The sequence below is a fragment of the Convolutriloba macropyga genome, chromosome 2, assembly GCF_964194025.1.
Source record: "Convolutriloba macropyga chromosome 2, txConMacr16.3, whole genome shotgun sequence".
NCBI lineage: Eukaryota > Metazoa > Xenacoelomorpha > Acoela > Convolutidae > Convolutriloba > Convolutriloba macropyga.
This window is the reverse complement of record NC_134469.1, coordinates 82,117,400-82,141,142: the sequence shown is the minus strand read 5'-3', so window position 1 is coordinate 82,141,142 and position 23,743 is coordinate 82,117,400. Positions and strand designations below refer to the sequence as shown.

The 23,743-nt window shown below is 36.5% G+C and overlaps 1 protein-coding gene across 1 annotated transcript; it reads left to right on the top strand.

Annotated features, from left to right (window-relative positions):
* The first annotated feature begins 667 nt into the window (after positions 1-667).
* Positions 668-16,807, top strand: LOC142334785 (receptor expression-enhancing protein 5-like). Its single transcript, XM_075383079.1, has 5 exons — positions 668-771; positions 1,325-1,588; positions 5,892-5,987; positions 9,291-9,435; positions 15,888-16,807. The coding sequence occupies exons 2-5, from the start codon at positions 1,334-1,336 to the stop codon at positions 15,983-15,985; spliced, it is 594 nt and encodes a 197-aa protein (XP_075239194.1). The 5' UTR covers positions 668-771; positions 1,325-1,333; the 3' UTR covers positions 15,986-16,807.
* Positions 16,808-23,743: the final 6,936 nt, after the last annotated feature.

Sequence of the window (23,743 nt, the reverse complement as noted above, 5' to 3'; positions counted from 1 at the left end):
ATTTTTTTAAAGAAGGCATTTAGAATTGAAGGTGTATTCATGAATTTCACTATATTAAGTGAGGTATTTGCTCTCAAGTTTCAATCGCAATTTTCCATGGATCCGTAACCGTTAACGGTTGCATCTCTCAACCCCCCACCCCACCCCCTCCAACTCTGCTCTTGTGGACAACGATTTCGTTTTCAAGAACGTTTGAGGGAACCAATGCTTGCTTTTAAGCTGATTATGGTTTGTATGCCCAAATCAAAACACCAATATAACTATGTCGAAGTATCAAAAATATCGATTACAATTATAGTCATACTCCAAAGCTGGGGCGGGTGGGAAGGAATGTTGCATCAGAATATGGCGAAGCAGGAAATTGTTCTTCTCTTTGACGAGGTTGTTGCCATAAGTAAGATCAAACGAGTATAATTTACAAGCAGTTTAAAGTTCAGCGTAGGTAGAATACTACTAAAAATTCGATTCGATTTATTGATCTACTCTTAAAGCCTTTAAGGATGATTACTTTTTGTTACCTGAATCTGCTCTTAGTCTATGTAGTTTAATGCATGTTTAATAGAGGTTAACTTGCACATTAAATCAAAATTAACGCAAGTTTGTGTTGTAATTTTTTACGCGCTCACCACAAATATGAAGTTTTGCATTGTTTATTTTCATCTGGTCAAAAGTTTGTTCACGTTCTTTTGCATTTGTTCATGACTTATACTGCTCTAATAGAATGACGTAAACATACAACGTGGTTTTTGCATTTAACAGAAAATAACAAAGGTTTGTCTTGTAAAAGTTAAAATATCGAGAACTTGTAACATACCAACGTTCAAAAACGAGTCATGGGCATAATTTTTGGGGGCGTTTTGGGTGTTTAGATTTGTTATCATTTTTGGATTATAATTGTAGTGCTAATTAACGCATTTAAATTGATGTTAAGCATTTTTTATGCCCCCCCCCCACCCCAACATTTTTATTTGGCAAAGAATCAATACTTATGAAAATTCAACACAAAAAATTCAATGTAAAAACCCTATCTTAGGCGACATGTTGCGTGAACTTTGAACGTAATGGGATAATCCTCCTACTCCCTTGCTTTAATTAAGAAAGTTAAAGAACTTCCCTAATTTGTGACTATCTGTTTAATTTTTTTTTCGAAACTAGTGAATTTGATAACCAAAAGGTTAAGGAAACTCGAAACAAAAAAAATATTATATACAAATCATGCGAGTATTCTAATGATTATTAATGATTCTAATGAGATTCTCATGAGATTTCTAATAATCATATTAACAAAATTGATAATTTGGTGATATTTGGTGATTTTTTTCAGACAAGTGAAATGGCACAAGCATACATCAGGAAATTGGATGAAGTTCTATACCAGGACAGCAAACTCACCCCTTATTTCGAGCAGCTGGAAGCCAAAACGGGCGTGAAGAGAACGTACTACGCTCTTGGCTTAGCAGCCTTCCTACTGTTGTACATCGTCTTCGGCTATGGCGGAGATCTATTGTGTAATCTAATCGGCTTCGTTTTCCCAGCTTACAAGTCAATCAAGGCTATAGAAAGCGAGGATAAAAACGACGACACACAGGTGAGAAAACTTACATGCGACTTTGCACAGCTAGTTGTTATCGTTCACATAAATTATAAAAATTGTAATAAAAATTTTGGATGCAAATTGATGGGTTTAAGCGAAATAATAGATGGGAAGATCTGTCAAAAACAGACAATCTAAAAACCTAAAAACACCCAGTTGAAAAATGATGGGAAGATTCACCAATCCCGGTTAACTTTTTTACTGGTTGTTTCCCCGAAATTAAAGTTTGTAATCTTGAGTCGCTTCTGATACTCGTTTGCCGGAATCTGTTTTGTTTCTTTGCTTTCACGGTTCGACTTTTGCGACATGGGAAAATGTGAATTCTACTCTCCGTTTTCCTGCAAAATAATATCCTTTTTAAAAACAAAATACTTTGTTTTTAAGTTTCCCAATATCGTGATTAATTGCTCGCGACTAATTGTTCCTTTTTTATGCAAAATTTTTGCTTGACCGTTTTGCTCAGAACAATTTTTCGATTTCTTTTTTTGAGTTACTTCTTCACGCTTGACTTCTTTATTTTTGCGTGACCTAAATTGCTCTTATTCAGAAACTCTGTCGCTAAAACAAAAGCGGTTGCAATAAAGGTTTTTAGAAGGCCTTGAAAGCCGAGCGGATAATGCTTTAATTTATTAGAGTGGAGGTCCGGGTGTTAGAACCCCTCCTTCGTCAAAATTTGCCCCCATTAGTTGCCTAGGCTACAACCTCCACTAAATTAAATTTCCTCGCTTGTATTTCGAGAGCAATTTGTCCGACGTTAGTCGGCCTGTTTTTAATATACTTCTTCTTTGAAATTTCGTCGCTACTTGGTGACTGAGTACTATTTTTGTGGAGGAGGGTCTTGGTGTGTAAATTTCGCCTGTTTTCCATTGTGCTTGCGATAGATGGATAAACTAGCATATGTGAGCCCAGCTCTAAAAAAGAATGTTTCTTCTAGTTTATCCACAAACAATATAAATATTAGTTTGAATAAAATGTACGAGAATCGGAGACGACCAGCAACGGGAACAGAGCTCCACAGCGACAGCCAGCACCGGTTGCTGCATGTCATGGGTTTTTAAAATAAGTTGTTGAATAGCCGCCGTCAGCCTCTCAACGGCTATTATTTAGGCGCTTTCCTTTTAAATTCGCTTTACTGTTTGATCACGTTTTTCGTTTTTATAAGTCGCGATTTTCACGTTTGAATTCTGGCTTCACTGTTTCACTTCACTGTTTCTGACCTCTACTTCACTAACTGTTTCAACTAAATGGATTTGAATTCTTTTAGGCATTCAATTACGCAATGTGAATACTGTCAAAGTTAAAAGATCGAAATCAAAAGAGATGGGATAAACCGATAAAACCGTCATAAAGTCATTGAGAATTAGATTACAAAGTTCATTAGAGTATTTGCTAGCTGACATTGGTATCAAGCTTTTTAGCTTTCAGTTTAGAAGCTGAATTTATTTTCTTTTTCAATCCCCCTGTGCATCAAGCGCGTCAACGGTGGCTATTTTCCGGCGATCTGCCGGCTACGTTCTGAAAGTTGATGCCAATTTAAGTCCCGTGTTATCGGTACTTGTTAGCAAATACATTAGACAGAGTTTTCGTGCAATTGTTGTATGTGAAACAAAACCGGGAAAATAGAATTTGATAATTTCAGAAAATTGTTTTACATGACAAAAATTAGCTGTGAAGCAAAGCTGCTAACAAAGAGGCCTGAGAAGTAAAATTTTAATTTTTTTTCAGGAATTGTGAATAGCGCAAATTTGGAATTTTTGCAAGACAAAACGGATTTACGATCTACCGTGTGAGAGTGAAACCTGTGAAAAAATTGTCTAGTTTCAATATATTGTCCAAGATAACCCTTATTTTTTGATCGTTTCGTTGTTGTAGTTTTTTGTAAAATTTATTCGCCCTCTGCTTAATCTGTTTACTTTATACAGAATGGTTTTTGAGGGGCGTTACGTTTCTTTTTGCTGGTGCTATAAATGATATTATTTGTGAGCTCAATCCAGCCTTATCTAAGGTCATACTAGCTAACTACTAGCAGGACCGACAATCCTGGAAAGTATTTTATAGGATATTTCAAATCCTTTCATTCTGCGTATTCTCTGAGCAAGATCACGTGGTTGCACCCGAGGGAATTTGAATGAATCCGCTGTGAAGACTTTTAAAGCCAAAAGACGAAAAGAAAAAGAATTGTCACAAAAAAACCGATTGTGAAAACCCTAACAATGGGTTTATTATGATTATTGGAGTGAATGCTAATTGCGATTTCTTCTTTTTTTTTTACTTCAGAAGTACCATTCAGCTTTATTGCGCATTTCTAAAATTTAATTGAAAAATATTTGAAAGTATAAGGGACTGCATCAATCATTTGTACCCATCAATACCAAGTGTCTTATAGAATTATAATTTCTCTCGAAGTTTCTGCTTTATTCTCCTCTTAAATTTTACTACGTAAAGTCAAATGAAAAGAGCGCTGATTATTCGTTTTTTCCTTTATTTTAAACGCGTGAGCTCTAAATTTGACAAAATTTTGCATGTTTAAGGGGCCTCTCGAAGCGCATGTTTAAGAGCCGCATTGAGCAGCATAGTTAAGCGAACATATGGAGAGAGTTCACTGACCTAAAAGGCTCAAAGTAGATGGTTGAGAACCGAACCTGTGACAAAAGACTGATAGTCAGGTGCAGTTACCAGAGGCTAGGAGCGCTTGAAAATATGCTCGCCAATAGGGGGAGGATTTACTGTCCTGGGTACTTTGTGTTTTTTAATCGCTCCCGAACTAATTTTGAAGCTCTTATTGTAAACGTGTGTTTTTCCGCAAAGTTTTAGCCTTACAGATTCTGTGCTATTCTAGAACACTCTTAGCTGTCAACTAAGTTTCTCACGCTTTACTTATTGATTTTTGCGTGATCTCAAATGCTCTCAATCTGAAACATGTTTAATGATACGGTAAAAGTGATTGTGAGAAACGGTGGTATGTTTTTACATGACAAAAATTAGCTGTGAAGCAAAGCTGCTAACAAAGAGGCCTGAGAAGTAAAATTTTAATTTTTTTTCAGGAATTGTGAATAGCGCAAATTTGGAATTTTTGCAAGACAAAACGGATTTACGTTCTACCGTGTGAGAGAGAAACCTGTGAAAAAATTGTCTAGTTTCAATATATTGTCCAAGATAACCCTTATTTTTTGATCTTTTCGTTGTTGCAGTTTTTTGTAAAATTTATTCGCCCTCTGCTAAATCTGTTTACTTTAGACAGAATGGTTTTTGAGGGGCGTTACGTTTCTTTTTGCTGGTGCTATAAATGGAAGAGGTTTAAAATTTGTGCTATGAATTTTAACTTCTAAATTTGTAATATTTTTGCTTCATATATCAATCTTTTAGAACAGAAATTTATTATAAACCTCTTCCTAAAAGGTGACTAACGAAGAGTCACGAAGGAGTTTGCAGGGGAAATGTCAATCAGTGGAATTGTTGAAATGTCATTGAATTATGTTCTGACGGTGTCGCTTTGTTGAAAAAAAATATTGGGCTGATTTAACATAATTATTTCGACTATTTTCTTTTATTCCTCTTGGTGTCCAAAAAAAACAAATATTTTTCATAAGGAGATCGTAAATGTGCAGCTTAAAAAGTTAAAAAGTTCGAAAATAGAAAGGAATTTTTTTTACTAACGAAGAGGTAACTTTATTCGTCTTCTATATTAGTTATTTGTTTTTATCAGAGATCTTAGAGACCAGAAAATAGAAAGTAGATCATAGCTAGAGCAACCGTACGCCAGAGCTCCTTATTTTCTGACGGGTTTCACGTTACTTTGGTAATATACAATTAGGTACCATGATGTGGCTTTGAAATATTTCATATTTTAATGGTTTCATTTTCATACAATGAACTGGATCTAGATTTTTTTAATCTATGTGCAAATAAAAAGCTCTCTACAAATGTACTATGCTAGTTAGTTGGGCACCTGATAGCCAGAAAATGTTGCCAACTCCTGATAAGATGCGAATTGGAAGCTGTTAATTGCTCTGGAACGAAGTTGTAGCAATTATTGTAAACGGGTTGGTCTTTTTTAATGCAAATTTTTCGCTGGACCGTTTTAACGCTTTTCTTCTAGAACACTCTGAAGAAAGGGATCGGGAGGTCCATGGTTCGAACCCCAGCGCGGTGAACTATTTTTGCACCCTTAAAGAAAAATTTATCTTGGCTACAGCCCCTGAATTAAGTTGCCTCGCCTGTTGTTCGAGAGCAATCCTTCCGACATTAGTCGGTTTGTGTTTAATTTTGGTTGAGCCTAGTGTGATTTACGTTTTAGTGGTTGACATATTGGGTGGTGTACTCTTCCTTCATGATCGTTGAATTCTTCTCCGACATCCTCCTGTCCTGGTTCCCCTTCTATTTCCTGGCCAAGGTTAGTTACTCATTATGCAATGATTTTTAATACATCGCGAAGCTGATTCTGTATCGCGTGTAGTTTAAAATCGAACACGTCGATTCTAAGAGAACTTCCCGTGTCAATGGTTTTTATAGAATTGGGGTGTAGTCTATGGTGTTGGAAAAAATGCATCTAAATGAACTTCAAGATTTCTCCAGCCTATATGACTAGAATTTGACAGTTCATTGGAAATATTACTCAGTCAATACCCAATGATATTATTTGTGAGCTCAAGCCAGCCTTATCTAAGGTCATACTAGCTAACTTCTAGCAGGACCGACAATCCTGGAAAGTATTTTATTGGCGCTATTTTCTCGTTTTTTTTATATTTCAAATCCTTTCATTCTGCGTATTCTCTGAGCAAGATCACGTGGTTGCACCCGAGGGAATTTGAATGAATCCGCTGTGAAGACTTTTAAAGCCAAAAGACGAAAAGAAAAAGAATTATCACAAAAAAACCGATTGTGAAAACCCTAACAATGGGTTTATTATGATTATTGGAGTGAATGCTAATTGCGATTTCTTCTTTTTTTTTACTTCAGAAGTACCATTCAGCTTTATTGCGCATTTCTAAAATTTAATTGAAAAATATTTGAAAGTATAAGGGACTACATCAATCATTTGTACCCATCAATACCAAGTGTCTTATAAAATTATAATTTCTCTCGAAGTTTCTTTTTTATTCTCCTCTTAAATTTTAGCGCGATTAACTACGTAAAGTCAAATGAAAAGAGCGCTGATTATTCGTTTTTTCCTATATATTAAACGCGTGAACGCGTGAGCTCTAAATTTAGACAAAATTTTGCATGTTTAAGGGGCCTCTCGAAGCGCATGTTTAAGAGCCGCATTGAGCAGCATAGTTAAGCGAACATATGGAGAGAGTTCACTGACCTAAAAGGCTCAAAGTAGATGGTTGAGAACCGAACCTGTGACAAAAGACTGATAGTCAGGTGCAGTTACTAGAGGCTAGGAGTGCTTGAAAATGTGCTCGCCAATAGGGGGAGGATTTACTGTCCTGGGTACTTTGTGTTTTTTAATTGCTCCCGAACTAAGTTTGAAGCTCTTATTGTAAAAGTGGGTTTTTCCGCAAAGTTTTAGCCTTACAGATTCTGTGCTATTCTAGAAAACTCTTAGCTGTAAACTAAGTTTCTCACGCTTTACTTATTGATTTTTGCGTGATCTCAAATGCTCTCAATCTGAAACATGTATAATGATACGGTAAAAGTGATTGTGAGAAACGGTGGTGTGTTTTTGTTAGCGCAATTGGTAAGATGGATGACTGCAAATCTGAGGGTCGAGGGTTCGAACCCGTGTCGGGCATCCTGATTTTTTTAGACAAGAAAGTTTCTAATCAAAATCATTCCGCCTGTTATTCGAGAGCACTTCTTGCGACGATGAGACGTTTTATGTTCCTGTGTGTGTTAGAAAGAAAAATGCTAATTCTATATATTAAACAAGTGAGCTCTGAAGTTCGGACTAACTTTTTGCATGTTCAAGGGGCCTCTCGAAGTGCATATTTAAGAGCCGCATTGAGCAGCGTGGTTAAGCGAACTTATCGAGCGAGTTCACTGACCTAAAAGGCTCAAAGTAGATGGTTGAGAACCGAACCTGTGACAAAATACTGATAGTCAGGTGCAGTTACTAGAGGCTAGGAGTGCTTGAAAATGTGCTCGCCAATAGGGGGAGGATTTACTGTCCTAGGCACTTTGTGTTTTTTAATTGCTCCCGAACTAAGTTTGAAGCTCTTATTGTAAACGTGTGTTTTTCCGCAAAGTTTTAGCCTTAAAGATTCTGTGCTATTCTAGAAAACTCTTAGCTGTCAACTAAAATTCTCACGCTCTACTTATTGATTTTAGCGTGATCTCAAATGCTCTCAATCTGAAACATGTTTAATGATACGGTAAAAGTGATTGTGAGAAACGGTGGTGTGTTTTTGTTAGCGCAATTGGTAAGATGGATGACTGTAAATCTGAGGGTCAAGGGTTCGAACCCGTGTCGGGTATCCTGATTTTTTAGACAAGAAAGTTTCTAATCAAAATCATTCCGCCTGTTATTCGAGAGCACTTCTTGCGACGATGAGACGTTTTATGTTCCTGTGTGTGTTAGAAAGAAAAATGCTAATTCTATATATTAAACAAGTGAGCTCTTAAGTTTGGACTAACTTTTTGCATGTTCAAGGGGCCTCTCGAAGTGCATGTTTAAGAGCCGCATTGAGCAGCATGGTTAAGCGAACATATCGAGCGAGTTCACTGACCTTAAAGGCTCAAAATAGATGGGCGAGAACCGAACCTGTGACAAAAGACTGATAGTCAGGTGCAGTTACCAGAGGCTAGGAGCGCTTGAAATTATGCTCGCCAATAGGGGGAGGATTTACTGTCCTGGGTACTTTGTGGTCAAAATAAAAGTATCTTTTCCGTTTGTGCCCCCCAGCTTAGTGGGTGCTTATTATTTGTACCCCCTGACGCACGTGCATTATTTTCACATAATGATTTACTATGTAATGATGTAATGACACGTGCTATGTAACTGGAGGGGGGAGCATAACGTGCTGGGGGGGGCATAACGTGTTGGGGGGGGGGGGCGCAAACGTTAAAGATCCTAAAAGTTTTAACGGAAAGTTTCGAAGTTTCTTATGGTTTTGTGTTCGGAATTTTAATATTTTTGTACGAAGGTAATGAATATTACGGAAAATGGTTGCATTTTTAAAGATTAAGTTTTTGAGAAAGTTGACAAAGAGTCGAGATTTAACTTTTCGAGTATTAGATTGTTTTGAATTATGAGATTTTAAAAAAAAATGATCAATTAACCGCTTCACTGGAAATTGCTAAAATTCTGGAATTTTTGGGGAGACTTTTATTACCATTTTGTCATCCTAGCTTTAAAATTGTTGATTTTTTCTAAAGTTTTAATTTTAAACAGTTTTTTTGGGAAAAAATTCCAAAAAAATAGTTCAACAATATGCAAGATGTTTAGTTTTCTGCGTTTTTCTTTTAGACGAGGCGGGATACGTTTATCACCGCCAGCTGTTATTATGTTTCTTATCCTCGCCCTATAACATGATTACAAAAATTTGGTCCTTCTAGGTCTAAATGTTTGAAATGGATTTTGCTCACGAAAAGGAAAGCCATCATGTTCTCAATAAGGTCTGCGCTCCACTTTTCGCTGTCCATAATAATAAACTTAAATATATTACGTAACGCTTCATTTTTTAAAAGCTGAAGTCAATGTAATGATTAAAAGTCCATTACCAAGATGATTTTCTTAAATATGATGTTTCAGCTGCTGTTCTTGGGCTGGTGCATGGCCCCCTACGAGTGGAATGGGTCGCACTTCATTTACACTAAAGTGTTGAAACCTTTCGTGAAGAAACACGAGAAGCAGATTGACTCCTACATCGAGAAGGGAGGACAGATTGCCAGTGAAGGTTTGTTCTCATTAAGCATGTGTGACACAAAACTGCGCTTTTTGTACTGAAAATGATTTGCGGTAATGGTAATAGTCATTATAATTAGTAATTTTTTTGTACTCATAAGGGGGGGGGGGGGTAGGATTTAGTCAACTTTACTCAATGGTTTTAGAGAACTGTGGAAATTGATAGACTATTAGTAGCAGGAAATTGAGAAACGTGTTTCGAAAGTTTTATTGTAATGCATGTAGCCTGAAGTTTGTAAATCAAGTGATTTAATCAAAGTTGCTTTTGGAGTGTTGTAAGTTGCAATTTTTCCTAGTGTTGATGAAAGGTGAGTTTGCAATGTGTAAACAGCAGGGTAAATTCCACAAAAGTTGTTTAGCATGCGGTATAACTGCTTGTAGCTGTTTTGTTTCATCTGCCTACACCCGGTTTAAGTTACATCTATCCTTCAAAGTTCAAAGGCATCTAGAGTCTGCTTTTTCCTTTTGTTTCGCTGTTTGTGTAATGCAGAAATCTCATTGATTAATAGTGTTGGTCAAAGAAAATTTGACAATTTTTGAGGCAATGTTTAATATGTTTAATATCTCTCGAACGAAGTTTGCAGCAATTATTGTAAAGGTGTGTGTGTGTCTTTTTATGTAATATTTTCGCTTGACCGTTTTCAAGAACATTTTTTTATTTTAGTGACTTTTTCACGCTTGACGAACGAAATTTGAAGCAATTATTGTAAACGTGTTGGTCTGTTTATGCACATTTTTTGCTTGACCGATTTGAATTTTGGAGTGACTTTTGCAACCTTGACGTTTTGCGTGATCTAAATTTCTCTCATTTAAGAATTTTACTACTAACAGTCTACTACTTAAAGACAACCACTAGAAGTCATGATAAGTGCGCCAAATTGGTGTAAATTTTTCTCTATAAATTTTTTAATAGGCGCGGTCAACATCTCAACGGCTATTTTTAGGCCGTCTCCTCTTTACAATTCAAAGAATTTGAATTGTTTTAGGGCGTTGTCTTTTTTTACGGCTCGGAGTAATGGTGGAGCGTCTTTTTTATCGATAATTTTCTGGAGTGTATTTACAACAGGATGCAAAGGTCAATGCCTGCCGCACGTGAAAACCAAGCGTGGATGTTAAACGGCTGAACAAATTGAAGAGCAGAGAGAGTTATTTTTGTTCATAGCGATTTTTTGAGAGAGCGAGCAAAATATTTTGATCACGTGCGGCTTTTTCGATGCAGTTTTTATTGTTTTTTTGCTTCACTTTTTTGGGTAAAGCGATTTTTCCAAATCATCTTAATAAGTTAGTGTACGATTGGGAGTCCTTTTCAACCATTTCAATCATATATGGGTATTTTATGTGCAATCTTGAGCTATTTTTGTGATTTCACCGTTTTAGATGCTTTTTGTAAGGTTTTTTCAGTGTTCTTTTTATTTTTTCAGTATTTGGCGTTAAAAAAATTGGTTAAAATGAGCTTCTATGTTTGTTTGGTGGCCTTTCGACATCGGCAATATCAGTTTAAGTTTGTTTTAACCATTTAAAATATTTGTTGTCTTATTCTTCCGTTTTCCTGACTTTCAGTGTAATTTGTGCATGTTTATATGTTAACTTGGAGTTGTTGACAGGGTCGATGTTTTAAAGTCCAAACAACTAATGGTTTGATAGCACAATTTTTACAAGTAAATTAATTAGTGCCGTTTTGTAAATTTTTGTTCTTGCTCACGTTTTATGTGTTTTACAGTGCGTTTCTGTGCCGCGTAGGTGCTTAAAAAATCAGCAGGAACAGCTTTCCAAGATGCGTTGGCAACAGTTTATTGAGACTTTACAATTTTCGGCGAAGTTTTTTTTTAAAAAAAATTAGGGTTTGTTCTTTAACTTTTTCTTTGTGCTCGATTTTTTTTTTTCGAGATGTATGGTTGATTATGTTTATCCTATCGTTTTGTTTTCAATTGTTGAGCTAAGTTAATTTATACCAGACAACCTATCATACACAATGCTTCTGTAAAGGCAGCTTATAAAAGTTTTACAAGAAAACTTTTCCATAATGTTTTTTCCCTGATAATTTGTTTTATTCCGGTTGTTGGTTCGAATTGAATATAATAAAGTTAATAGTTATAACCGTTAGTGGTTGGCTAGTGTAATTTGTTTTACTTCGAGTCGACTCCGGGGTCTTCCGGCCATGATTTCCGGCTGTTCACACATTTTCATGGTTTTTGAAGCCATATTGGCGTGGTGATTTTGGTCACGCCGAACGAGGAAGTGGAGCGAAAAAGCGAAGTGGAACGAACCAGGAAGTGCTCAAATTTTAATGTAGAGAGAATATGGTGTTTGAACAAAAATTAGCTTTCTCACTTATGGTTTTTTGTTCGTGCAGCATTTTTACATTTAATTTTTTCATCTTATTTTTTTCTAAATAGTCTTTCTAATCCAATCATTGTCCTTTTTAGGTCTTGTTTTGTTTAGTCAATTAAAATTTTTTGAATCGTTTTTTTTTAAATTTGCTTTAACTTTTAATCACGTTCTTCGTTTTACATTAATCACGATTTTCACGCGTGGTTGCTGACTTATTTTTTCACGTATTGAATTATTCAATGTGATGAGTACAGTCGAAGTTAGAGCTATCTCAACGGTATAAACATATAAAGCCCGGTCATTAAGTCATAGTGTTAGATTATTAAAGTTCATTAAAGCGATTACTTGCTGGCATTATTATGACGCTTAATAGCCTTCAGTTCATAAGTCGAATTAGTGTAATTTTGGAATCCAACTGAATACGCACACAGAATTTGCACACCAAATATGAACGCTGACACTCAAACTGGTCAGAGACTGTGGTCAGAGACTGTGCGTCAAGCCGGTCAACGGAGGCTGCTTTACGACAATCTTCTAGTTTTTACATTAGTATATAATGACTTAGTGCATCATTTGAAAGCCCTCCTTATGAATTGCTCTCAAACGAAGTTTGTACCAAATTTTAGTCCTTTGGTCTTTTTTGTGCAATATTTCGCCTGACCAATTTTTCGTCTGACCCATTTGTCTTTTCGTCCCCAAAAATGGGATAAACAAGTGGCGCTTGGAGGTCTTTAAGCTCTCTTGGAGCCCTAAGCCTTACTATACTCTAAGAATGTCATTCACCAAAACTCTTTTGAAGAAAAAGTTTGGCGTGAAGGCTGTTCTTAAATCAAAAGTTTGGCCCCCTCAGAAGTTTTTCCGACTTTTGTTGTTTTGCTGATTTGAATTGAGCGCATTCAGAAATTAAGTCTATTGATAAAGTAAAATTGATTTTGAACTGTTGACATTCATAGCCCTTTTAGCGCCGAGGTTAATATCCCCGAATCTGATCCTCGAGTTTTAATCCCTCAACAGTCATACGTTTCAACCACCAAAAAAGTTTCTCTAGCCCATGCACCCTTATGGTTTGCCCTGTAGCAACTCGTTTGAGGGCGATTCACCCGACTTTTGTCGGTCTATGTTGAATGTATGTTTAATTGATCTCGGAAGTTAGAAGCAATTATTGTAGCCGCGTGTTTTTTTCGTGCAAAGCTTTTGTCTGACCAGTTTTACGTTTCATTGACTTTTATTTCATGGGCTGTTTGAGTTTTGTGTGATCTAAATGGCTCTCCCCTTCAAATTTTTTTTTAGCTGAACTCAGAAGTCAAATTATATATGCAATTTTTAATTGACCTGTAGTAACTATGCTAGCTTGTAGCAGACTGCAATGATAGAGTCTGCAGTGGTTAGAGAGCAATTCGTCCGTCGTTAGTCGCTTTTGTTTACGGCTGTAATACCTTCAAGTACCATTAATGTTCCTTACAAGCACATAGCATCAAAGATATACCGTTAAATCAGCTCTGGAAGAATTGTTTTCCTGTTTTTTGCCCTGTCAGCCAAATTTTATCTGGCAGCTAGCTTTATGAGTGTGGAATTTTGCACTAAAATATCGTCTTTTTTAGTTCGGTTTAAGAGTGGGGGTTTGGATCAAATTGGTGAATTCCACTCAAAACAGTTTTAAACATTCGTGTAGGTCTTCTTCTTTGTTTTTTTTTTACTCAAAAAGGTGTTAAGTTAAGTGGTTTTCACAATTCTATTCGTTTGAAGTCAACAAGAGGTCACATTTAGGGCGATGATTTCAGTTAAACCCAAGCCTAGAACAGAAATGGCCATTGACGTCATTTTTATGTGCCTCCATTTGACGTCTATTTTTCGCCGATTTCCCCCCTTTTGGAATGGTTCTCGGAGATTGTTTTTCCAAGTCCCTCCTTGGTAATTTGAAATCTGGATTGCTGAATTTGTAAAAAAAGAATTCCTCTGTTTTATTGTAACTAGGTCTGAAATAAGTCTAAATGGAGTAACAGCTCAATTTTTAGAAACTGAATTCGTAGGTGGATTAAGCCTCCAATGGTAATAAGAAAGCTCTTAAAAGAAGAACAAGTTTAAGGGGAAAAAATAAGAGAGATTTCCTCTCTTATTTTTTTCCCTTAAACTTGTTCTTAAGTCAGCTTATAAGTCACGAACAATTTCCAATAGACAAAAGAGTTACTGGATTTAAATTTAATCTTAGCGCTATTTTTCAGAAAGAAATAAACCGAACCTAAGTGTTTTTGTATCGAAAAAATTTTTCAAATGATTTTTTTTCAATTTTTAATATTACAGCTTGTAACAACCAAGTGGTTATTTAATTTACATTTTTGAGATTAAAATCTTTTGGATCCACATTAAATGTTTCACTTGAAATTTGTCAAACTGTGGAACGCTTTCTGTGACAAAATTTTAGCCTTTTTGTGTTAATGTTCCCCGTTGTGATTTATATTGTCGCAGATCCAAGCAGTTTCATCGCAGTTTGCTTGTAAACTGTTTTGGGCAACCTGTTTCTTCTCACTATATTGACAAGATAAAATCAGTCCCTTGTGTATGTTTAATTGCTCTTGAACGAAGTTCATAGCAATTATTGTAAACGTGTGTGTCTTTTTTATGCAAATTTTTTTCTTGACAATTTTGCGCTTTTCTTCTAGAACATTCTTTGACTTCTCAAGTGACTTTTATACGCTTTCGTTCTTCATTGTTGAGTGATCTCTATTGTTCGCTTTCTGAAGTAAAGCTTGTTGCTAAAGTAAAATCGGTTGCAGAATAGAAGAGGCAAGTGATTTGTAGCGCAGTGGTTAGTGGGTGTGGCTGTGGATTGGGATTTCGGTTCGGATCCCGGTCAGGGAAAGTTTTTTTTGCACCCATAAAGAAAAATTGATCTATGCTACAGCCCCTGAATTAAATTGCCTTGCCTGTCGTCCAAGAGCAATTCTTCCGTCATTTGTCGGTTTATGTTTGCTAATTGCAGGCTATTCTTTTTGAGTTGGAATAGAAAATAGGAAAAAAACGGTCTTTCCCATTATAGGTTTTCCCAAGATATTATGGTCCACATTATGATGTGTTTACCATGCCGGGGGAGGGGTATATGTTATACGAGTACTAGGGTCGAGGCGCTTTAATGGAAAGACCCCCAAAAAAACTTAGTTTCAATTGGAAACTGATTGGGTGAGCTGAAGGTGAAATTTGTTTCTAGTGACGAGCAGCACATAGTTTTGTGTTGCAATAAAAAAAATTTGTTAAATTTTCAATTTAAAAAATAAATTTAATGTGCAATGTAGCTGTAAATTAAAGTTTAAGCTTTTTTCCTGTTATTTGCTAAATTAACTCTTCAATTCAATGACAACAGTAAGTAAGGAGAGCACAAGTTATATCTCTGTCGACAGTAATTGGTCGTAATCGATGTTTAATTTAAGCTATGGTCTAGACTCTTGACTTGATATCCAGTTTATTGTATAATATAATTGACCTGCTTGTCTTAAGTAACCGAGTATTCATTGTCAGGTATATATTTTTATTGCCCTCGAACGACGTTTTAAGTAATTATTGTAAACATGTGTGCAATTTTTTTGCTTGACTGTTTTCTACCAGAAGATTCTTTCGATTTTACTTCTTGAGTGACCTTTTCACTCTTGACTTCTCGATTTTTCGCTTGACCTAAATTCCTATTGAATCTATTCTATTTCGCCATCCCCCCCAGCTTAGATAACATAAATCTTTTATGACCCCCAGGCGCACGCGCTATTTTCTTACATAGTAACGTGCTATATAACAACATATAATTTGTAACTGGGTGTCATAAAACACACTGGGGGAGAGGGGGGGCGAAACAGAATAGATCCTTGCTTTTTGTGAAATTTGATCTGCGTTGCAAAAATAAAAGCTGTTGAGTGGTAAGTGCTACAGTCTAGCGGGTTTGAAGTCCTACAGTCTACTTAGAAGGTCGCGGGTTTGAATCCCTGTCTAGTCGGATTTTTTCACCCATAAAGAAAAACTCTTCTTTGCTACAGCAACTTCTGAATTAATTTGCCCGGCATATTGTTCGAGAGCAATGTGTCCGACGTTAGCCGGTTTGCGTTTATAAATGAGTTTCCTGTGTTTAAGGAGCCCACTTGGCAGCCGATCTTGGAGCCAAGGCTGCCACTGAGAAGATGATCCACGATGCTATGAACAAAGGCGACGAAGAAAAGAAGGACGAATAGGAATTCGAACAAAAATTACCCAGGAAATTAGGACAGAAACTTTCATGGATCTCATCTCAGTTCAACAAATAACGACAAATATATCAGGGCTGATTTTGTATGATCAAATTATGTTAAAACAGAAAGAAGAAAGCCGGCAATTGCTTCAGATGGCATTTTCTGTTGATATAGCCGGACATTTTGCAACACCGATTTACCCACTACCCCCCAAATCTGGCTCGTCAACCCGACATCGTATTACCCCATAGTTAAGTGTTCTTTGTATTATGAGAAGAATTTGAATGCTTCGAAAAATGGACTGTACTATGTATTTGCATTTGCGTAGCTTACTCTTTCCTCTTGGTTGAAGATTGATGTATTTTGTACTAAAGTTTTGTTTTATTACAAATTTTGAAGCTATTTACTTCATGAACTTCAAAAATCTTGTCCAAAAGTCATGCGAAGTGACGTTCAATCGACTTATTTAAGGTAGCCGAAATTGACATTAGTACCCCCTCCCCCTCTCCAAGCTACTAACTAAATCATGGCTTCCAATTATGGGATTTACGTTATATGACCGGTAAAATTGGGAGGTGAACAGAGAGGGGGGGGGGGGGGGCTATAATGGTAAAGACCCCAAAACAGCACATAATGCTTCAAAATTTAATCGGTGAACAAATTTGATTATAATCATTTCTTGAGTGTGGAATCTGTTAACATTTCAGCTTGTCAAATTTGAAAAATGAAATTTATCAATTATGAATCCAAAATTATTTTTGCTTTTTCCAAGAATATCAAGCACTGTTACAGCGTTGGATGAGGCTGTACCACCTACCCTAAACATGCATCTGAATGTAGTACTTTAATATTAATTGTCAAAAGTTAATTCAAATTACGGTGTCCGGAATATTAGCAGAATTGAAGATTAGCCGTAAAAGTCAAAATTAGAGTCAAACTTCATATTAAAAATTTATCAAACTTCATATTTAAAGTTTTTAGTTGCGGGCGGAGAGACATGGTTAAGACCAAGCAGGACAGTTATATGCTGTAACCAAGCATCCGATCGGGTAAATAGTCCGTTTCTATTTTTTTTTTGAGTTGCGGCCAATCCTCATCGGCCTGTGGGACATGATCTGAAATTATCACAACCGAATATTAAATTAATTTAGTCGCATCAAGTACTTTCCGTGGTAATTTATAGCAAGTTAGTGGAATTGAGAACACCTTAGTCCAACTCGGATTCCTATCTTGCAAGATTCTTGCATACTCGACCGCTATCTTGCAAGAACCTTATCTGATTCTTGCAAGATGGCCGTCGGTAACAGACTAGTGGATTTACTGTATGCGTTGGTTGATTGTAGAATTGACCATTTTAGGGCTAATTTTTCAGTCGGCTAATATTTACGGAACCGTTATTAACATAGAGCAACTCACGTACAACAGATATCTCAAGTGGTCTCAGGGCAAAAATACCCAATGCCAAAATAACCCTACATTTTGTCGAAATGTACCCAATATTTTACCTTATAGTAAAAATGATCAGAAATGAGATATAATAGGAAATGAAACTATGACAGCCGAACATGAGGTCAAATTATCCGCTTAAATACGAGAGAACATGTTATGCAAACTGCTAATTTTTAATGGGACTATTAAACATAAAGATCAAAGGGAATAAATATGTATTATAGCATGTGATATTTTTGTACATTGGGCATTTTTTGCGTTGGGTAAACTGTCATGTAACCATTTAAAGTGCAGGGAACGGCTTTTTGGTATTTTTTGCGTATGCTTGTGGATGCTTTTTGCTAACAAGAGATAATTATTTACTAGCAACTATCAACTGATATTTAATTAATTAATACAAAGGTAGTTTAGATAGATTAGACGAGTGGAGATTACGTAGAAATAGTTATGCATACGTATACTTCACTGTCTGTATCGTATCCATCTGTGTGCGCTCAGATAGCCGAAAATAAAAGAAATTTATCCAAGCAATTTAATTGCCGGCTTTGGAACTGAATTCTTATCATTTTGGCCAAAATAGAGCGAAAATAAATGGATGCTTTAAGTAAAAACAGCTCCCTAAAAATATAAGATTAATTTTTTTTGTAATTTTAGTTCATTTGGCCTCATTGGCCCGTTGGACTTGAAATGAATCTATCACTATCGAAAAAAATGTGACTAATCATATTACATTTTTAGATGTAATTTTCGGGACTTAATTAATTTTTCGGCTATCTGACACACCGCCGTTATCCACCTTTCTTATCCATCGCTACAATCAAATTAGTGAATTGAATTTTACAAATTAGTAAAAGGGATTATTGCACATTGAATCATAGGTGTGTCTGCCTGTGCATTTGTTAGTTATTTTTATTCTTTGAGAGATATTTGTAACACCACCTCTTCACTCTTTGCACGCTCGAGATCAATAAAGAACGAATGGCACAGAATATTCTAGAAGGAAGATGAGACAGGATAATCTATAAGAATGGCTTGACTGTCTTAAGAATTTAAAATGACGATACTTTTGGTCGACTTTTTGTGACTTAAATGCTCTGGGTAGTTTCTGGGGTTTCAAAAAAAAAAAAATTCCTTGTAACACCTGAACTGTGATTGCTTCTCGAGCGGCTTTTGAGTACCGGGAACTGTATCTTCCCCCCCATGGGAACAAAATTTTTTGTTTTAATTGCTATGTGCGAATAGACGCCATGTGAACAGATAAATACCATTTTTGCAAAGAACATGGATTATATAGCCTCATGAGAGGGTAAAGTTTCAAATTAAGAAGGTCATAATCTACCGGGGGAGGGGGGGGGGGGCAGTTCCTCCAAGTTCTGCTTCTAGATTGCATTCTTAATCTCATTGCGGTGCCTAGTAGTTTGTTTGTATCACTTTATCTCTAACTCTTAACTTTGTACATTTTCAACAACGTATTACTGTTTATTGTACTGAGATTGGACCATATTAATTAAATGTTCTATCAGTTCCTTTTTTCAAAAAGACTTCCATCTATATTCTTGAACGATGTTTGGGACAGAGCAGATTCGAACACAGTTTAAAAATGCTCGACGTATTTGGTGGGCGTCTGTTACTCGTGTTGTGACGCACAGAAGCCAAGAAGTGTAGGATCTATTGTTGTGCCCCCTCCACCAGTGTTTTTTATGCCCCCAGTTACCGTTTAGGCGTTGTTAGATTGCACGTTACTAAGTAAACAATAGCACGGGGGGCATACAATTTCAATGCCTACTAAGCTGGTGGAGGGAGGATGTTGGCGAAAAAATATCCGAAGTGTAATGGTAACTGTTCATGATACCTCTCCTCTTTTTGTGGCTATTTTATTTTTTATAAATTGATATGTCAGTGTTTTTGCTAGGTGGTAAGTTATTAGAAGACTGCTATCGGTGCATTTACCTTTCTATTGAAGGTTTATTAAAGTTCTATTCCGAGCACAGGTCCGGTGAGACCGTTGTTTGCTGCATAAAGATTTGTATTTAAGATTATTGAAGAAAGTGAACTGCAGCGTGATGATTAGTGAATCATAAGTATCAGACATGCTATGAATTTTTTAGCACGACATTTTTGAACCAATCAAATTTTAGCATTGTCATATTACGGCTCTTCAGAAAAAGCGGAGGCGATGGACCTCGAACCTTTGATCTTGTGATTATGGGGAAAGATTATTCGAGATCAGCGACGATGTGCTTGTTTCTTGGTGTCTGTTTAAATGCTGTTGTCTCTGTCGATGACTGCGAGGAGGTACAGCTTCTGAATGCCACTGCTGTGTGTTGTCGGATGAATACATTTCGTGTTGAAGATTTTGTCAGTTTCTGCCATTACGAAGCCACATCTGTCCTTTTGGAAATTTTGAAATTGTGGATCTTTCAACGGTCCAAATTTGGCGATGATGTTCGTGTTGGTTGTGGCAGGCATAGTACGGATGCAGTCAAAAACATTATTGATTTAGATGTTAAGTGACTTAGATTTAGATGAATTATTAATAGCCGCCCTCATCTTCTCATCCGGCTATTATAGCGCTCCTATTTTTTACAATTCAAAGAATTTGAATTGTATTGGGGCGCTGTCTTTTTTTAAAGATCTGTTCACACATTTTCATGATTTTTGAAGTCAAATGGGAGTAGTGATTTTGGTCACGCCGAAATAGGAAGTGGAGCGAGAAAGCGAGTGGTTTTGCGCCGTGAAATTTTTTCGCTCTAAATTCAAAGTAGAGTGAGAAAACGGTGTTTGAACAAAAATTCGCTTTCTCGCTAGTGGTTTTTTTGTTCACATGCGGCAATTTCACTTTGATGTTTAGTTTTTTCGATTTTTTGGATCGGATTTTTTTTTCTAAATGGTTTTGCCAATCCATTCATAGTCCGTTCTTGGTCTAGTTTTCTGTTTAGTCAATCAAAATTCATTGAATTGTACGTCAGGAGTTGTCCTGCTATGTTGTTTTTACTTCGTCGAACTTTTTTTCGCTTTACTTATTTTGCCGCTTTTTCGACATTTTGCGTGAAATATTTTTGACTTCTCTAGGCTAGTTTCACTCTTCTGTCATTCTGCTGAAAGTCCTTTTAAACAGCAGCTGCTCAGCAAAGCAATTCAAAATGAGGAGAGTCAGTATAAAAAAATCAAAGTCAGAAACTTTGTTCTCGTAAGTTTTAGTTACTATCTATAATGCTCATTGGTATTGGTACTAGACCCTGTAGCCTCTCATTGAGAGACAGGAGTATGTGCAATTACGAAATAGCATCAAAATAAATCGCACTGATGTTTTTATACAAAAAACAGTCGAGTTATGGGAATCAACGGCGGCTATTTTCCGGCAATCTGCCGGGTATGTTTCGACGTTCCGTATCAGATTTAGTCTGAAACCGTGTAGACTTCCTCGGGTGTTTCTTTTCCTGTATCCTCGGGCTGTTTGGCTTCCGTTATTGCGTTACGTTTTTGTGTTTTTTGTAGCATTTGTGGTTTCCTCTTCTGTATCGAGAGTACTGTTTGCTCTCCGGGCGCTGGTGCTCTGGTTGTGCTACTTGGATTGGTATTCCGGCTGCCATTAAGTTTTCTAAGGCTTGCCCCGTTGCGGGTTTGCCCGATGCATTTAGGGTATTGAACACCGGGGTATTTTGTGGTTCGGCGTTTATCTGATCAATTCAAATTCGTCTTATGATGATTGCGCAAACTCGTTTACTTCTATATCATTTTCTTTAGAAACATTTGTACTTAAAGAGCCTTCAACATCTCTGTGGCCATTTGACAATTCTCCTCCTTCTGTGGCTATTATAATTTTTTTTAAAGGATGATAGGCCGGTGTTTTTGCTGAGTCGTTAGCCCTTTGAAGACTGATTTATCGGTGCATTTACGATTCTAATAAAGTTTTTTTCATTAGTTTGTGCTTAGTTCTATTCCATGCTCAGGTGCTGTAAACACGTCCTGTTTTCTGCATTTGGATTTTTTAAGTTTAGTGAAGCAAATGAACAGCAGTGGAGTGGGACATGTTATAAGTTTTTTTGCACAACATTTTTCAACCAATCAAATTTAAGCATTGTCATACTGTTTTCTGTGACAGATTTAATATATACATCTGAAAGACCAATTTCAGCAGCTTTGATTCATTGAGTTTTTAATTGCGCTCGAAGGGTTTTATTTCAATGTTTTTGGTCTCAACAATTTTTTGTCTACGCGATTTGATTTCAGAGCGAGTCGTCAGGTTGTATTTGTTAATCTTGGTAAATCTAGTGATTGTTTGATGATTAACACTTGATAGCTTTGCGTTTCTCAGAACAAGTAAAGAAAATCACCGCATTTCTGTTACCGCTGTTAATTCTGAGGTGAAGCGAATGTTCGTACAGCTTAGAGGTATCAATAACAACCCTGTTTGTTTTAAATCAACTTTGTTCTGATTACAAAAATTGCCTAAAAATTGTTGCAAGAAACAGGATAAAATGGGGAAGCCCGAGAGCATTAAGACTCTAAGAAGCTATCGTAAAGCCTTACTGAGCTCAGTGTATGGTTCACAAAAAATTGCCGAGGAGCGCAGTATGCTAACGTAGTGCTGAGTTTTTGAAATTTTTCTTGTACTCAACGGGTTTTAAAAGTTTTTTCATCTACGAGTTATTCAACTAATGTTATGGCAACAGGAGTTGATTAGAAAACCTTGAGGCTGAAATCTAGTTTCAGGCTTGAGTAGTAAAGCAACAAATCTCTTTTCATGCTGGAAAGATGTGTCTGTCGTCTGTTGATGGTTTAGATGCTTCACCTTTTGGTTTTCGATTTTAACGTTTGGGGTTTGTAAAATATGCTTCAAATTAAAGCTTGTCTAATTTTGAAATTAAAATGCAAATATTTACCAGTGGTGATTTTTCCACTCCTACGGGTAAACGCAGATTATAGTCCTAATCCAAAAAATAAAACGTACAGAAAGTAAGATTAATTAATGACTATAATCAAAAGAATCATTTTTATAGTATGACAGACGCTTTTTTGTCTTGTAGTAGTTGTCTGCACTGCTTTAATGTTTCTAGTTATACCTTGGAAATTCAGATTTTGGTTTGTTTTAATGCTGGGAATCGTACTGAGTTGTGACGTGTCAGTCGGCAAACGTTTCACCTTGTATGGTGTGAAAATATGTTTCCTCTTAACCTTCACAGACTTTGACGAGCAGATTGTCGAGGGAGTTCTGGATGTTATTATCTCTGGAATGAAAATACGACCCTGTTTGAGTGATCTTTCGCAACCATAGAGCGAAGCAGTTCAAACATGTACTGCTTCACTTGCCAGGAACTTTGCTGGGTCTCCGCTCATACGTTATTGCTAATCCTGAACAATACATGAAGTTATCTAGGCCTCAAACCCCCCCCCCCTCCCCCTCCCCCCTCTTATGATTCAAATTGTCCCACTTGTTGTTCGAGAGCAATTCGGCAGACGTTGGTCGGGTTATGTTTTCAGGAGAATCCTTCAATGGTGATGCTTTAGTGTTTCCGTCTTAGCACAGAATAAGCGCAACACTCCTGCAGTTAACAAGTCGGCTTAAAAATATTGATTAGCTGCTAATTGAGCGGAGATTTGGTCTTTTCTTCGAGCTGATATTTTGAAAATGTGTACTTTGGTCTTCGCGCAAAGGTTTCCTTGCGTCAGGAAAAATTTTTGTTCACGTCTTATATGAACATGGATAGCATAAGTTGTCCTTCAGTAATTTTGTCTCGAAGGTCACTCTGAGCCGTGTTTGTTCACAGCGTTGGAAAGTCATTAACAATGCGCTATTGTCCGGAAGGTTAAAATTAAAAAAAGAACTTGGAAAGTAGTTTTTTGTTTTTAAAAGATTTGTTCAATTTTTACAAAAAGCGTACCTTATTTTTTGGAGCCTAATCAGCGTAAAATAATAGATCACAATTTTGGAAAATGAAACACTATTCAAGTCTCCAATTCTTTATTGTTACTAGAATTTAGCGGGATTGAGCATGCAAAATTTTCTGCAAGTGTGTCAATTCAGACTTAGTATTCAGATCGGAACAAAGTAACAACGCGAAATATGCTAATTTCAGAAAGCCTCGTGAGTTTAATCAATTGAAGGCATTGACTATTTTATTTGTCTTAGGAAAAAGGGGACAGGATTATTTGTACGGGGCAGAGTTGACAGGATTATAACACCAATAAATCGTTGAAGAAAACCGAATTCCGGACCCCTCAAATTGACTTATGTTGCTTTCGAACGCTTTCATAGTTTTCTACTTGGAATAGATGGAGAACAAAAAATTACTAGAGCAAAAACTACCA

Excerpts from the sequence above, each read along its gene's own strand:
- LOC142334785 (XM_075383079.1), top strand. The coding sequence starts at position 1,334 with ATGGCACAAGCATACATCAGGAAATTGGATGAAGTTCTATACCAGGAC. Across the intron at positions 1,589-5,891 it reads ATAAAAACGACGACACACAG|TGGTTGACATATTGGGTGGT; the intron begins GTGAGAAAACTT and ends TTTACGTTTTAG. Across the intron at positions 9,436-15,887 it reads AGGACAGATTGCCAGTGAAG|GAGCCCACTTGGCAGCCGAT; the intron begins GTTTGTTCTCAT and ends CCTGTGTTTAAG.